The sequence below is a fragment of the Neodiprion pinetum genome, chromosome 4 (assembly GCF_021155775.2).
Source record: "Neodiprion pinetum isolate iyNeoPine1 chromosome 4, iyNeoPine1.2, whole genome shotgun sequence".
Classification (NCBI taxonomy): Eukaryota; Metazoa; Arthropoda; class Insecta; order Hymenoptera; family Diprionidae; genus Neodiprion; species Neodiprion pinetum.
Genome location: NC_060235.2, coordinates 5,389,367 through 5,406,687, shown reverse-complemented (window position 1 = coordinate 5,406,687; position 17,321 = coordinate 5,389,367). Strand labels below are relative to the sequence as shown.

Genomic DNA, 17,321 nt, shown 5'->3' with positions numbered 1-17,321 from the left:
TTAACACTCGCGATTAATTACGCAACTTGTTTGTGTTCATACGTTACAGGTATATATAATGTATGTGTATACAGACACATACGTATGTATATAGGTATATATATATATATATTTATTATTATTTTTTTTATTATTCTATACTCGTTATAATAATCGTTTAAAATTTTTTTTACACCAGTCGATCCGCACTCGGAGGAAACTTTGCTTTTTCGGAAAAAATCAATATGCAGACCGCGGTTTATCGTGGGAACACAATATTTTCAATTACATTTATTGTCTCAAAGTCGCTAACAAAATTCAGACTAAATAAAATATACTTATAAATATGAAATTTCGATTTTAATTTAGTCAATTTATTGAAATAATACTTTTTTCATAGTATTAGCAGAATATTGAATGCACACTCTGGTAGATTCAACCAAATCGCTTTGTACAGTTCACCAAATCTGTTCGGCGGATAAAGATCGGTAAAATTTACGAAACCGTGAGAGTTACCGATTGATTACCGCTATCAAATAATACACATTACATTGTAAATCTGCAAAAATTTTTGTCGAAGTGGTAAAATTCTCTCTGTGACCCGTCAAAAATCCTTTCTCGCAAGAAAAGTAGGTTGAGCAGTTATCAGGAGAAGCCCCGGGCGTTGGTCTAAAATAATCGGCAGAACTAAATCATTCGTGGTCCGATACCATTCGATCAGCCGGTCAATTCATAATGGCATTTGTCTTTGCCGTTTTGTCGATGTGGCACCCAATTCGTGCAGCACAAAGCACAAACGAACGATAATTTTTGCAGTTACGACGATAAAACAATCATATTTTAATCTTTACGAACCGATTTCACCGTATAAACCTGATTTCGCAATCGCAATAATATCTATAACGGTAACGGATCAGTTCCATATATTTGGTATAACATGTGAGGACGGATTGTTCAAAGAATTAGATGAAAAAAAAAGTAGATAATATAGGCAGGGTGTCTACTGCGTTCTAAAATTTAGATTCCAGGATTATGCCAAAAGTTTCCGAACGAAAAAAATAATGAAACTGAAAAATTCAAGGACCTTAATTTCGGTTTCTTATGAATCTTTAATGACAGGATAAGCTGATTAGGTTTTAAATAAAAATAATAATTATACAGCAGTTAATTTACAGACTACACTGTCCGTCGTCTGCTAAAATTTAACGCAATCAAGGCCGCGTGTTACAAATGAAACGTCGGAGTTTTTAATAAGAAATATATAATATCAACTTTACCAGGATAAATAAAAATATTCCAGGACTTTTCCAGTACTTAAGTAGCAATTTTTGTTTTCCAGGATGATTCCAGGATTCAAGGATATTCAAGTAGCAGTAGACACCGTACAATAGTATAGAAAAAAGGGGGGGTTGATATCCTTTCGGAGCTATTGATTCTTCGCATTTTTCTCTTGCTCTCTTTCTCTCTCTTTTTTCTCCCCGTCCTAGAGAGAAACGAAAGAACAACCGTGCCGTGTATACATGCAAAGCCTTCGCCCACCCTTGAAACTTATACACCCCAAAACGACTCTAAGCTCGTGAGTCGTGAAAACTGACAGAGGAGAGGGAAAAGGTTAGAGAAGAGAGAGGGAGAGAGAGGGAGGAAAAGAGAAAGAGTCGTCTCTCTCTCTCTCTTTCTCTCTCTCCGGTTCCCCGGTTGGATCGATGGTGGAAAACGTGACCCCATCCACGACGAAAAATAACTAACTAAGGCTGCAGGTCGTCTTTCGTAATTTCCAGAGTAGTACAGTAGTATATATATATATATATATTAATATAATATTATATATATGTATATATACATATATAAATTGCAATTCTCGTCGTATTATTATAATACCTGTAACAACATTCAGCCACGGAAGGAAAAGGCTGGAAAGAATTTAATATCGAATAAGACGACGATGAATGACGAAGAGAAAAATAGTCGACGAAAGTAAAAAAAAAAAAAAAAAAAGTCGAAAATAAATAAATGAATTAAGTTAAAGTTATCGAGGTTAACGAAATGAAAGACTAAAACAAAAATTCCTGTCATTTTTTTATATTTTATTGGCTGTAATTCTAAGGGTTGGAAAGTAACGAGTTCTTCTTCTATTTAAATGCGTCATTAAAACGAACGAAACGTCAGGGGAACAAATTCATTATTTTACAATTTTAGAATGACTTTCACGGAGTTTGTCGCTTTGTTTATTATGATTTGTTGAATTTCAGAGTATCCTAAATGTGCGAAGTAACGATTTTTCCTCTAAACATGCATCGTTACTGCGACGTTACTAACTTCATCCTAGTTACGACAAACTGTTGCAAACTTCAACGAGCTAATGAAAAAACAGAAATAAAAAAGGGAAATTGAGGTAATTTTTACGCTTCTTTTTTTTTCGAGAAATTTCTTCAATCTTCCGTCTTCCTTCCACCATCCACCTTCACTTTTTCGTTCTCAAAAAAAAAAAATTAAGATTGTAAATTTCGTTGCCAACGGTTAAACGTGTAAATAAGAGTAACGCGAAAGTTAGCAAGGCGTCTAGCGTCAATGACGTTATAAAATTCCCCGACGTTTTCCGGTTTTCCAGACGAAAACAGACGTTCTTTCAGGACTCGTTTCAACCTAACTTTAATAATTTGAGCACTTTTTTCATGCATATTAGTTAAAAATTAAACGTCAGATGTCTACGTCGTAGGTTGAAATAGTCAAATTTTTCTTTCGGTACAATTTTGATTGAACTAAATTACCAAATGTATCAATAAACGATCCGATTTTAAGCAACTAACCGAAGATTAGAATTATCCATTCTCTCGAAACGTGAAGGTAGAAACATCGACCTGAGAGTATTCACTGTTTTTAGTAATCGTTTACGTCTTCGACAAATTTTACACAGTGTCCAACATCAATTTATCAATTCTTAAAATTTCTCCAAAACCCACATCTTTCGTCCCTTACACCCTCCATTCCCAAAAGCCCCCCCAATTCTCTCGCGGAGAGTAATTTCCTACATTTCAAAGAATCGTACGCTAGTGAGGAAGAAAATAAAAAAAACTCCGTGACACACATGCCCGAATTCCCTGACATCCCCGCGGTTTTTCCCGACGCATGCAAATTCCCTGACAATTCTCAGTTTTCCAGATTTCCCTGACAGCTAGACACTCTGGTTAAGAACAAAACGAAGGAAAAAAAATCCGGCCATCAGCCGTCGTTGTGACTCGCTATCTCATCGTGTGTCCAGCGCGTGTAACTTCAGGACTTCTTCAGCAGGACTGGCGCCACTTCGCTTGCATTTGCTTCCTTTCCCGAGAGTGGGCTTAGAAACGCTGCTGCCAGATAGAAAGAGAAAGGGAGAGACAGAGAAAGAGAGAGAAAGCAGCATCAGCTTCGAGCAAATGAAGTAAATAAAATAAGAAAAGAAGAAGAAACTAAACGTTGCAATTAATTGAACGTTTTGTACAGAGTCCAGAAATACACGTATCACTCGAAATAGAAGGAGGAGGCACAAAGTATCCGTCTTACAACTTGCAGCCCTTCAATCGAGATAACGCTCGGCAAAGTTTCGAATGAATGGGGATCGAGGGATGTTAAACGCCCGGCTTAAGCGGGGCCAAGAGCCAAAGAAGACGTGGCGAAAAAATGTTTTCCCGGCTCATCGTCAGTTGAGCTTCGAAAAAACGAAGCACAATGAAGAACGGGACGAACTGACGAGGCTCAAGTTAGTAAAGTTAACGTAACGAAACGTGAAAGGGGAAAAAATCGTTGCGCTATGTGCAATATCAGAATGACTTTCAATGAGTTCGTTTTAAAAAGAAAAAGAAACAAGAATGTTCAAGTTCGCACGGCCATTTTGGTTTTTGACAAAAATTTTCATTTCGATGACACGTGCCAAGTTTTGTTTATTATCATGGTTTATCAAATTTCAAACGGTAGATCCTGAAAGTGCAAAGTAACGATTTCTCATGCCAGGAATTTTTCGGTACCTTTCTAGAGTTAGAAACTGGATAGGAACCGTTGGAATCAAATTTAAGGGGAAAAAAAAATAACGACAACTAATTGTGACACGCGATGTCAGTATTTTTTGTTCTATTGTTACGGTTTGATGAATTTTTATACAATACTAAAGTAGCGAAATAATAATTCTGCCGACAAATGCATTATTGCGTCGTCAACGTTACAATGTGAAATTAAACGTAATCAGCTTACAATTTATATTTAATCGAGAGTGTTTAAATTCAATAAAGATGTGACAATTACCGTCTAAACTCTAAGCGAGTCGATTTTACTTTTTTTTTTACGTGTACATTTATAGAATAGCCTAAATTTTGAAGATAATATTAATTTCGAACGAAAAAAAGACAAATAATAACAATTCATTTTTACAGCAGACAATTTTTAAGGTTCAATAGATTTTTATAATATCGCTAAGGAAGCAGAGAAGAGCTAATTAGTTTGTCGGAAATAATTATCGAGTATCTTTTGAAGATATACGGAATTGAGAATATCAAATCAAAGAATAGTCAACAGCGTATGGATTTTAAATAAAAATGGGAAAAATTATCGTACAGAAATATTCTTAACTATCATAACAATTGTTTTCACAACACAATTAGAATTTCAGGACGTTTTATGCGTAGCACTAAAAAAATCAATTTTGATCGATCAAGATCGATCAAAATGTGATTAAACGAAACTAGGTAAGCAATCTAGTCATGAAATGGAGAATTTGAGACTCAGTACCCATATCAATGATTCATTTTCTTCCGTTATCAGAATCTCAGAAATCCGAATTCCTAAAAACTCGAATTTCAATCAAGCCTGACCGATCAAAACTTCGGATTCGCACGATATTTCCAGTATCGTACGAACTGCATTTAACCGTGCACACGTGGAATGCACCACGGAGGAGATCCACGTGGGATTTGCAATTCGCTTCGACTCTCCGTATCATTTCTCAAGCGTAAAATAACGATATCCGAGTTGATTGAAAATATTTTCGAATAATAGAGACAACCTCTTTTCTTCGATTATAAACAAATTTCAGAGAAAATTCTCCCAGGGGAGGGAAAAGAGAGGAGTAAAAAAGAATTAAATTTAAAAAAAAAAGAAAAAAAAACACTCAGAGCAGCGCTAAGTGGAAAACGGACGAAATAAGAAGAGGAAAAGACACGAAACGACAACGACGAGGATCTCCCTGAGTATATATATATATACCGCGGAAGCAGAGCGACCTCGCCGACCTCGAAGAGTGGCGGCAGATGCATAACCGCATTCCGAGAGATAAAGGCGGCACACGCTCTTCTTCCGCGGCGAGAGTTTCGATCACTGAGAACGAAGATGAAAGAGGAAGAGGAAGAGGAAGAGGAAGAAAATAGAAGAAGAGCGTGCGTTACGCGTTTCTCGATATATGCAAATTCCCACGTGCGCGCGTCGTGCGATTGTTTTCAACAACAAGCGGTAGGAACACGAGGGATGATAAGGCAAGACGATAAGAAAGATAAGATACCGGTAAAGGGGTAAGTAAACTTACCGGCAATTGCGAGAAAAACAAAAGAAGACAGTGCGCTGCAGCGTGGTAAGGAGGGAAGCAAACTCACCGGCAATTGCGGGAAAAACAAATGGAAACACGCCGTTGTAATTTGTAATGCGGTAAAGTAGGGAATGAAACTCACCGGCAATTGCGAGGAAGAGTATCCATACATCCATGAGGCCGGCCGCGTCGCGATAGCTGTTAGGAGAGGAGGATGCCGGCATGCTCAGTCGAACCTAGACATAGCTTAAGCCTTCTTCTTGTTCTTTCTATCCCTCGCGAGAAGCGGCGAGAGTCGAAAAGAGTAAATAGGCGACGGTTTCTCCAATCACACTCGTATCAATTACCGCTCGCGCACTCCACTTGTCAACAAGACCACTTTTATCCCTTCACGCGCGCACCACAAAACAAACAAACAAACAACAAACCGATAACAATATAACCAACAAACACACCGCGTATAATCGGCACGCACAACAAGCCGTTTCGACACTGTTTATTTCTATCCCTCGTTCACGCGCCGTATTCAATCCATCCCTCTGTCTCTCCCGGTCGGAAATTCCTCTTTAACGATATTTCTTTTTTTTTTCCGCAACACCGGAAACCGGATTTACATCGCACGATTCTCACCGATCGCTACAGAGAATTGTTTCAACGTCTAAACGTCGATTATGTCGGCGGACGGCGGTTCTTCCGAAATCCGCTCCGGCCGCACGCTAGAAACGAACTGCTGAATGCTGCTCGCCCTGTGTCGGTCGTCTCGGTCCGTCCGCTGTGCCGATCGCGACGCTCGCTGCTCGATCCTGACGTGCTTTCCCCGTCGCGACGCCTGGAGTATTGACCGCGACGGTGGGACGAAACGCCGGCCGAGATGCGCGCGCACCCTGCGCGACACCCTCTGGTGGGGGTAACGCGGCGTTGCCACGTTTGACGACCTCCTCCTACTCCTTGACGAAAACCCGGCCTTCCTGCCCCCCGTTGGTAGGGCCGACGGTTTTTTTTTTTCTTTTTCACAAATTTTATGCAAGACGACGGAGCGCCGTTGACTAGTACTTGGTTCCGACCACCACCCCCGCCCCCTGACGAAAAGTACACTGAGAAAAATTGCATTTGTCACGGTAACTAGAAAAACTGAGTAAAACAGGTCTCGTTAAAAAAAACTGTTTGAATATTGTTGGGATTACGAAAAACGAGGTACGCCTGAACATTCTGCGCTATTGTCGATCCTTTTTTGTTTATTGCAACGCAAAATCAGTTTGTGAGGTTTACTCTACTTTACTCTACTTTTACTCTAACCGGAAATAAAAATTTCTCTCAGTGTAGCATGTCTCAGGTTAGTCAGATTTCTCACGAAAACTGGCAGGTTTCGGCTTTTTACGAAAACTATCAATGTTTCCGCTTTCACCACGAAAAGTGTAAGCAACCCTGGTGAAAATTTTTACTGCAACGAATATTTAGGGAAATCGGAAGATTTCGTGTTATTTCGTACAAAATTGTAACATATGCATAGTTTTTCGGAAAGATTTGTTCATTTTCGCTGAAAAATTGTAGTATCTTGTATAGATTTTTTACCGACGGAATACAAATTTTCAGGAAAATCTACAAGTTCTTGTCAGAAACTGTGCATATTTAAAATTTAGTATGATCGTTTTTCGTGTATCGTTTCGTTTCGAAAATGCTCGTTTTTGTAAGTAATCTGAATCGTGTTAGACGTGTACTTTTCGTAAGAGGCGTCGACTTCATCTTCGAACGACGAGCGTTATTTCAAATCATTCCAATTTCACGACAGGCAAAATAAAGCTTAATTGGAAACGAAAGAACTGCATTCGCAATAAAAGAAAAAATTCCGCTTTCAACGATTGTACACGCAAAATTCTAGGTGCTAGTGACTGTTTAGTCTCCGCATCAGTTTGAACACTCAATTTTTTGGCTATCGTAATATTAAACCTCAAGTTTCTCACCTCATGGGTGAGAAGTTTTTCTTCCAAAGAAAGTTCCATTATCAATAGGTGAAACAAAAATAGCGAATCAAAAAATTGAAAAAACAATAAGTTATTTCTCTCAAAAAATGATAAATCCTGAGATTTTAGATGTTTTTGGCTAAAAATTTACATATATATGTATATATCAGTTGATCGAATTCTTAAACATCAAGTTATCGCAATAGTCATACGAAAATACGGTAGGAGTGACCGTAATGAAAAAGAATGCAGTAAGACATACCGGATTGTCTGATTAAAAGTGCAAAACTCGTCTTCATTGTCCACCCAGAAGTATATTTTTTGATCGTGATAAAAAATGGCATAGCTGAGGACTGCTTATAACTAACCGTGATGGCTGAAAATATACCTTTCGGCAGATTCAAGGAATTGTCGCAAATTTAACATTCGGAAATCAAACCGTAAATCAAAGGAGCTTACAAATGTCTAAAGTCCCATTCAACACAACGAGGAATGAATCGTGACAACCGAAACCATTCCGGATCACTTGAAACGGTTTCAATTCATCAGCATTCTATCGATTTATATCTTATCGTTTACCCACTTTCGTAATTCGTTGATCTCCAGTTTACCAAGTGATTTCGATTAATTTCCAAACGGATCCCGTCGTTCTACGTGATTTCCAGTCATTTGCTGTGATTGCACCTGAGATTCTATCCGTCCAGGAAGTTCACTGAAAATCGGCTATAGAAGACTCGGAAATTGTTGGAAATCGAAGATAACATTGGCAATCAATGAAACTCAAACTGTAAGACAGAAAGTCAATGAAAGTCGCCCGAAATCTGTGCGTCTGATTCCCATTGAACGAACCCCTCGTTATACGTACAGTTTCAAATACAGTCAACATTCAACGTGCATCCAATTTTCGAAAGATTCTCTGTTAAATTCTCCTTAATCGAAATTCGAATCGTTGAAAATTGTTTTGCCAATCGCAATTCGAACCATTCGTTCGAAGTATTTACCATTCGAACCGGTAAGATATTCGACTCAATGGTCAACGTGACTTTTGACTGTTCAAAATATCGAGCCGCACCCATTTTCGTTGCGTCATTATCCGTTACAAATGGAAGGAAATTAGAGGAAAGAGCCGTTTTGCGGGAGGGCCGGAGGGGGGAGGATGAGCATCGGTTTACCAACGCGAAAGGGTTTTTGGGAGATTGAAAGAAAAAAAAAAAAAAAAAAAAAAAACAACAAGGAGGAGGAGGGGGGGGGGGGGTATTTGCAACATGTTTCGCAATTCGTTTCGTAAAATTGTACGCGGGCATACGTGTACGTGCATATATACGTACGGGTGTAACGGTATGTATACTCAAGAGAGTTTACGAGCTGGAAGATTTACGACGCATGCGATGCTACACGCGGGTATATGTGTGTATAATGTAAGTAGACGTGGATACACGCCTGCTTTCCGGGTGTCGCCGGATAGGGAGAAAAGGAGAATGCAAGAGAGATAGAGAGAGAGAGAGAGAGAGAGAGAGAGAGAGATCGAGCTCTCTCTCCTTCGTCTCTCATTGTCAGTTTCATTTGTCATGTTTCGGTTTCGCCGCCGCAGCTGGTATTGCTAATTAGTTTTGTCAAATTTGATAATTGGTCGTGGGTGAAACCGAAACTCGTTGCTTACTGATTACCTTTCGCCCCATGAGTCATAAGGGAACCAGCGGCGACCAAAAACCACTTTGCTAGATCGCCAGGCCTCCTCGACAGTTACGACAAACTTTCTGCCTCCCGAATTATCAGGGACCAGCGAGTTTCGGTGAGCCGGTGTATCGATATCAGCACCGTGTGAAATTTCACACCCTTCCTCGAATTAGGACAACCCTGGATGTTCTGGGACACGCCACGCGATTACAATCGACCTCCGATATAACTTGTTGTTCTTATTGTTATTATCGTATTTATTTTTATAAAAAGGATACTGCTTGTAATATAATAGGTGTATATATATATATATGTATATATCTTTACCGGATATCGAACTATCAGATATATATGGCGTGTTCGAAACGATTTTTTTTTCTTTCTTTCCGTTAACTGTAAATGCCTAGCATTTTTTTTTCTTTTTTTCCCTTCTCTCTCTCTCTCTCTCTCTCTCTCTCTCTCTCTCTCTCTCTCTTTAATTCAGTGTGTAGAAAATGTTTTCAATTTAGTCTAGTCGATGGAAATTATATCATTTCAGACAAAACGACATCGTTTAAAATTGTTTCGATCAAACGAATTGATTAAGCGTTGTACACCGTCTGTTTATACAGTTATACATTATACATACATTGCTAACGAATTTGTCGGAATTGATTGAAAAATCAGTGCGACCCTATGCAGGTATTAAAAAATGTAAATACCGGTTAAAGTTTTACCTATTTTTCCCTCACTTCCGCATATCACGTAGAATACATATAAATATGCGTGAAAATTTTCGATACCGATTGAATGAACATTCCTTATTTACCTACGGACTGTAGAGCTGAAAATCGATATACCGCCGATATATTTGAGCTTCAGCGATAGGGAATTGATAAGCGCGAAAGGAATAAGGCGATTCGTATCGAACGAGGTGTTCCGTTTAACACCGGATGTACGTGTGTATGTACACAGAGCCACCGAGGTTGGTGTAGTCGAAGCCTACCAATCTCCCTTTATATAGAAATTATAGAGGTGCGATAACCAGGACCGAGATTAGCATACTCATTTGTTTATTCAGAAGCTCGGAAAGAGCGTTATATAGCATGTCGCTAAATGCCTCATACCTGTACCTTCGTTTTCCCTTATAATTCTCTATTCAAATGTATGCAGATGGAGGTGTGACGAATATAATTACTGTGGTTAGCAGTGAAGCTTAGAGGGGAACTCGCCGCTTACGGAGATGACGTGCATTAATGCGTTCATCGAGGATGTGAATCGGGAGAGAATGTTGCGGGAAGAAAATTGAAAAACAAAAATTACATTATTGAAAAATCTTCGACGGTATTATTTGCGACATTGGTACCTACTTAACACGAATGAATCAACATCCCTGCACTTTTGCGATAGAATTGCAGGGTGGGCACATACCTGGAAAACCTGGGAAATCTCAGGGTATTTAAAAGAGGCAATGGAAAACGTAAAATTGTTAGGGGACTTTTGATTTGGTCATGGAAAAAACTGAAAATAACAATTTTCTATCGTGGGAATTAGAAATGATTTTTTCAGATAACGAGCTTACTTTTTTTTCGTCGAGAAAACAAGTTGGCTCAAGCTAACATTTTTTGTACATTACACTTTTCTTCTATTCCAATTGAATTTGAACCAAATATAGAGTTAATAAACCGAACGATTTAGAACTACTAGAACTGGGAAAATGTCACGGAAAACTAGGTTTCGGCTCATGGAAAACCTGGAAATGTCGTGGAATTTTTTTTTTTCCAAAAATATTTCCCCGATTGTTGACATCTAAGCTCGAGTGTTATTCGTAAATTTCCTCAGATTCGTTTCCGTTGCATGTATTGTCGATGCTGCAAATAACATTGATGGAGGTTTTTCAAAAAGTATTTTCCCAACTTTTCATTCAGACGATACAACCGAATTATTCTTAAGCTTGTAGTCAACTAGCAGTACACCATTTAAAAAAAAAAAATAAACGTCGTCCATATGAAATTTCGCTCAGCTTTTGTAACCAACAAAAAACGAATAACGGTCTGATCGATGGACAGATGTCCCGATCATTGGAAGGAAAATCATCATTCAATTTCATTCTTATACCGCAGTGAAAAGCATTCGGAAAACCGGCATCGATCGGTAGAAAACCGAAAAAAAAGACGCGCATGTAATAATAGGGCGAATTTTTTTTTTCTATTCTCTACCGATTCCAGTTTTCTGATGTTTTTCACTGCCCACTGAGAGAAATTTTTAGTTGCAGTTACCGCTCAGTCCTTAACTATTTTCATTTTTTACCGCAATCGAAAAAATTTAGTTCTAGGTAGAAAATGAAAATTAGTTTTCAAGCTGTCACCGGAAAGTCCAGTATCCGTTACTATTCTTTCTCATTACGATCACTGTTGTTATATTTTCTTGCAACTGTTGCGAAAATTTAATGCTCGTGCAAGAATAAATTGACGTTGAAGCTTTATTTAACTAAAAAAGTAGAGTAGACCTCAGAAACCGATTTTGCGTTGCAATAACCAAAAAAGGATCGACGATAGCGCAAAATGTTTACGCCTACCTCGTTTTTCCTAATTCCAACAATATTCAAACAGTTTTTTCAACGATACCTGTTTTACTCAATTTTTCTAGTTACTGTAACAAATGAAATTTTTCTCAGTATATAATATACATTTTCTTAATATTCAAACCTGAGGGAACACTTTGCACAAAAAAAACTACAAGTGCCAGAACTTTCGGATCATCCCGCGTTGAAACGAGCCGTGATGGAGGTCCCCGCAGCCCGTTGATAACTTCACCTGCATCAGCAGGGAATCCGTGTCACGAAACGCAAAAACAACCCCCGCTGTCAGGGAGATATCGGATATCCACGCGGCGCATTGTTCCCGCCGTTTCAATATTCCCGCTCATCCCCCAAACGCTGCGTATCTATATATATATATATATACATACATATCCTCCATATCCCCCCCCCCCCCTCGCCCTCCAATCGCTTTATCGGCGAAACAACTTCCGCGAAATGTGCTCCTCGCCCTTCTTTAATCGCGTTATTTCCATTTCCATTTCCATCTTATTCTTTCATCTCCGTTGAATTACCTTGCTTTTATTTGTTCATTTATTTATTCAGTTATTTGCTTTTCTTTCATTTCACTCTCGTCGAAACACTCTCGAACAGTCCATTCTCCCCGTTTTTTTTTTTTTTTTTTTCTCTCAAACACTGCCTGGCAGCTGAAACCAATTCAGGCTACTAATGTATAGAGGAGATAAAATATCGTTCGTATTATCGATGATTCTGTACTGTGACATTTCCAATATCAAGATCGTCTAGTTCATTGGGAACTTTCAATTTACTATCACAAGTCCCATATTTAATTATATTGTATATATACCTATATATATATATATGTATATATGTATATATATACCCGATGAAATAAAATTCTAAAACTTGACTGTACTAAGATTCAATTAATTGAACTGTTCAAGAACCATGATGACTCTATACTTCGACTTTCACGATTTTGCGTGTTTTTTAAAACCTTGATGGAGTAAGAAAAACATTACATCGGCTGTTTGACTTTGAGACCTCTGACTCGTGATCTTGAATTCGAATATAATTGATCATTCCGTTTTACAGCCTGTCTCAATTTTGACCCCCATCCGAAAGTCACGCATCCACCCGAAGCGAAGAGAGTGCTGTTGCGTTTCTCGATTCCAATTTATTCCTCCACTTTTCGTCGGTTCGAAAGAATTTAGAAAGCCGAGTTGTTCATTAGCCGGTTAAGGCGTTCAACTTTGTCAAATTTGTCTCGCGCCGTTAATGCATGGCGAGCTGGGATGGTTTTCGAGAAGAGGGAGGGAAAATTTGACGAGGGAGAACGAAACGTGTACCAAGAAGGATGAGAGAGACCGATCGTTAAATACCTGGCCAAACCGGCAACATCGTCTCCTCGAGTTTCTTTGGGACAAGGATAATTCTCGGTCTGTCGGAAGCAGATATTCGTGCCTCGTTAACGCGGCTCATGTACCACCACCCAACCCTGCAGTGTCACTGTCTTCCTACTCTTATAAATACAACGCGGGAGGTGCAGGGATATCACGCGGCGGTGTTTATAATGGGAAGCCCTTATGGGCTACTTCGTATATGCGGTTACATACGGTTTAAACTCGGTGATCCATGAAACCCGGCGAACAAATCGACGCGCATTGACTCTATGATCGTTAATTTATACATTCATCGGCTTCTAAACCCTCAAAGCGTCCTGCACCAGCTGCTTGTTTGATCCTATTGAGGACTAACGGGACCCACAGTTTGCATCGAAGGCTAGAGAAAGAGAACATGACCGTTTCAAATATCTCCAGCAATGTTGTTGGAAAATGTTCTCATGACGTCAGAGCATGGTTGCCAAACACATAACCTAAGTTTTCAATTTTAAAGGAGGCAAATCGTAATTCTTGGGCTTTGAAACTACTCACGTCACGCGAATTGATGAAACGTAATCAACGAATATATCTGTTCCACTATCCACACGCGAAAAAACACTATCAACGGTCAGCTGTTAGCCTGATGGCTGGATTGGTTTGAGTTTTTTCCACCAGATGACGCGTTGCAAAATGACAATCCCAATAGATGTATACTTGCACCTATGATAACGACTTTGAAAATAAGTCCGAGCAAACGCGATTAAGATATCCTAAAATATCGACAATTTGAAACTTCGAAATGATCGAACTCTGATATTTTTTATCCGATTTCAACGTTTTCCGCTTCATTTTGCTTACCGCGTTATATAAATTTTAATTCAGACTGTAGATTCCATTCGTCCCCGACAAGCCAGGCCTGCGAGTGTGGCTTTCGATCCTCCTCCATCAGGCTCCGCAAGATCCTCAAGGATCCAGAGAAGGACCGACTACGCGACGCCTGTAGGAAGTCGCTCTGCGGGTATTAGTCTCAACCGTAATGAAAACAAATGAAGAGCGGCGCAATTAGGCCTCGCCTGAGGGCTGCGAGGGTCGGCTTCTGCCGGCAGGTATACCAACGGCTACGAGAGGGTTGGGAATAAATTCCAGGGGGCAAGGCTCTGTTTGTTATTCTACGTCCCTGCAGCGTACCGCCTACGTAAGCTGCGCTGCATGAAGTTTCCTTGATCGCAGAATCGTTGCTTGAATTACTGAGACGATAAGTAACGCTACGACGATGAGACTCCAAGAAAGAACACCATAAAAGACGCAGAGTAGATAGATACTCGGTTTTTTTCAACGAACAGGATTTTTTTTTTTAACAAACAGGAGCCATCGAAGATCAAGTACCTCCGGACCACAGATTCTGCTGAAACGTCTGCGCCAAAATACGAACCTTCCAATATGTAGTTCGATCCATCTAGACCTGTTTCGTTCGATTTACGATCCATTGGATTGTCAAAAATTAGCAATATATACTTTACACTACAGTTCTGAAAGGATGATTCATCCGTTCGCACTTGAATTTGCGATAACCCGTTGATTACTTCTACGCATTCTACCCGCGCATGTTTCAAATTTCCCGCCCTTGCGCATGCGCAGTAGGTCGATTTAAGGTGTGTGTGTGTGGGGGGGGGGGGGGATTTTCGCGATCCAGATGCCCTCCGGCCTATGCCTCTGCTATTTCATACTTCTCTTTGCGAGTGTCTCTGTTTTACCAAAATAAACATCTGACCGGGATGCGGGCAGCCCACCGAAATTCAAGATGACGAGGATATTGGACCCCGGGATAAGGGGGAATTTTCTGTCCTGCGGCACGACCCTCGATAAGAAAGAAAAAAAAAAAAGAACTCTTGATGGGGCCGCGTGCATCGAATCGTGAATACGTATGTGGACATATTCAGGGAGCCATATTGTTCTTCGCGAAATTGCCGTGAAATACAATCTGCAGATGTGAAAAATGGGTCATATTCCTTATTCAAATATTAAGCTTATTGGATGGACATGGTAGGCGAATGGATTTTTCTAAGTGAGCTCGGATTTCGCTGAAGCACGTGTCTCAGCTGCCGGTGAACACGATGGCCATGCAACTACTTGCACCTGCCGTGATAGCCGCATGAAATCGCTCGGCGTTACCTCGGGTGCCGCTTCCGACTGCAGAATGTTAAAACGATCTCGAACTCGCGGTGGAATTACCCAGGTGTTAACTTATCCCCACAAAGCTTCGTACATTATTATACCCAGATACGTGGAAACGCTCGAGACTCCCAGAGAGTTTGGTTCTGCAGGAACAATGTAGCCAACGCCCATTGTTCAAATCCCGGAGGTTCTGTAATATCGAAAAAGGATTCGTTACCGGGTTCGGTTGATAATTATTAATGAACGAGTAGCACAGCCTGAATCCGAGGTTTGGAAAGAGAAAAAAAAAACAAAAACATTTCAGAATATCTAGAGCGAGGGATATTCACTTGTTGAAATCGCAAGCCACTTTGGAAAGCAGGCACTATGAAATCGCTCGAAATCAGTTGAAATCACTCGAAATCACGTATAATCACTTGATATCGCGTGAATTCGGACGTGGGTTTACTTTTGTCCAATTCGCAAATCGCTTTGGAAAGTAGTCACTTTAAAATCGCTTGGAATGTCTTGAAATCAGTTGAAATCGTATTACATATTTTGAAATCACATGAAATGTGTATTCACTTTTTGAACTCGCGAATTACTTTGAAAGGCAGTAACTTTGAAATCAGTTGAAATCGCTTGAATTTACCGAAATCATTGCAATCGCTTGTCACCCGATCTACGAGTGAATACCCCCTCGATCTAGAGCAATGTAATTATCCCGATAGTAGTGATCACAAATGGAAAATCATCTTACTGCACGATTGCAGAAATGCATTTGAGGAAATCCAAGTAACCCCAATGAGGTGTCTGAAGCAATCTGAGAAGAGATTTCACGGTTAGCACGTTAAAAATTATTGATCCCTGGTGTTTTTGTTCCGATTTCAACGTCTTTGACCAGTTTTGTTTTATCTAAATGACTCGAGTGCCATCAGCTGATGGTTTGCGTGTGGAAATATAACACAGATGCGATTATACTTACAAGTGCGACCGTCGTCGTGCAGCGAAGAGCGAGAGTCGGCATGCTTGAATTGCGTAAACTCCGAGGCGCTATTTATCAAAGGCCGCAAGCTCGCAGTGACAAAGTTCGTTTCACTTGAGCGGGGGCGAACATCCACCCCTCTCACCATTTTCTCCTGCAAGCTCTCTTCGCATATAATACAGGAGGTTACCGCGGTAGGCTTTTTCTTTTTCGTCAAAATTTTCTCACGGCGAGGGAGAGTGAATAAGTGCCCTACGCTCGGCGCACCGACGACCCCTATTCTTTTTTCCTCATCATCCTCTTATACCTACACTACACAGCTTCCGCTAGGCAAACCAGTTCTCCACCCGATGTCGGCTCGAGTGTGAAGGAGTCGATAAGAAGAACCGCGAGAGAGTATTTCTCAAGCGCTCGAATAGGTTCGAATTCTCGATTAATCATGAAAGCAACCCCCTTGTTTTGAAAGAGGTTGATTAAACGACGGGATGGTGAAAAATTCGGGGCGAAAGCTGTGCAGCGAAATTAGCTTGTTGTGTAACCTGTACAAATGATGAACAATTTCTCTGCCACACGATCATGACTCTTGTCGAAGCAAACAAAGCGGGTAAGTCTGCGTAATAGGTACAATACACGAGATGAAAGAAGTACGGCTCTTGGCATTGGTAGACGAGTGCAACGGGTCGTGTTTCGAGGGCGAAAACAAATGGGTCCAATTCTAATATCGTGCAGTCAAGTGACGCCGGCGAGGCTATGAAAGGCCTTAATTACCCAGATTAGAATTTGAACGATGCAATCGTTAGTCAAGCCTGACTAATCGAGGGTATAATGCTTACACCTATCGCATGCTGAATCCTCGACTGAAGAGCGTTCACACTTCACGGTACTCTATAGATATAATATAACAATGGAATCCTGCCGGAGGCGAGAAAACAGGTGTTGTGTAATAATTTGTGCATACAACCACCTGCGTTCACCGGTTAATTGTTACCCATACGACACTGTAATTCCCACAATTGCGCAGTCTAATTTGGTGCAACAATCGATTGCGGTATACACGGTATACGTTAGTGGTAGACAGGTTATAGTTTTCGCCTTT

At 40.2% G+C, this 17,321-nt stretch overlaps 1 protein-coding gene across 2 annotated transcripts in view; it reads right to left on the bottom strand.

The window, feature by feature from the left end:
• Positions 1-6,336, bottom strand: part of dtn (transmembrane protein 132C dtn) — a 138,361-nt gene extending 132,025 nt beyond the window's left edge. For both annotated transcript variants that reach the window (XM_046620628.2, XM_046620629.2), the window contains exon 1: positions 5,670-6,336. In XM_046620628.2, the coding sequence (XP_046476584.1) occupies positions 5,670-5,751 (82 nt within the window). In that variant the 5' untranslated portion in view covers positions 5,752-6,336. The remainder of the gene's footprint in view (positions 1-5,669) is intronic.
• Between the last annotated feature and the right edge of the window lie 10,985 nt (positions 6,337-17,321).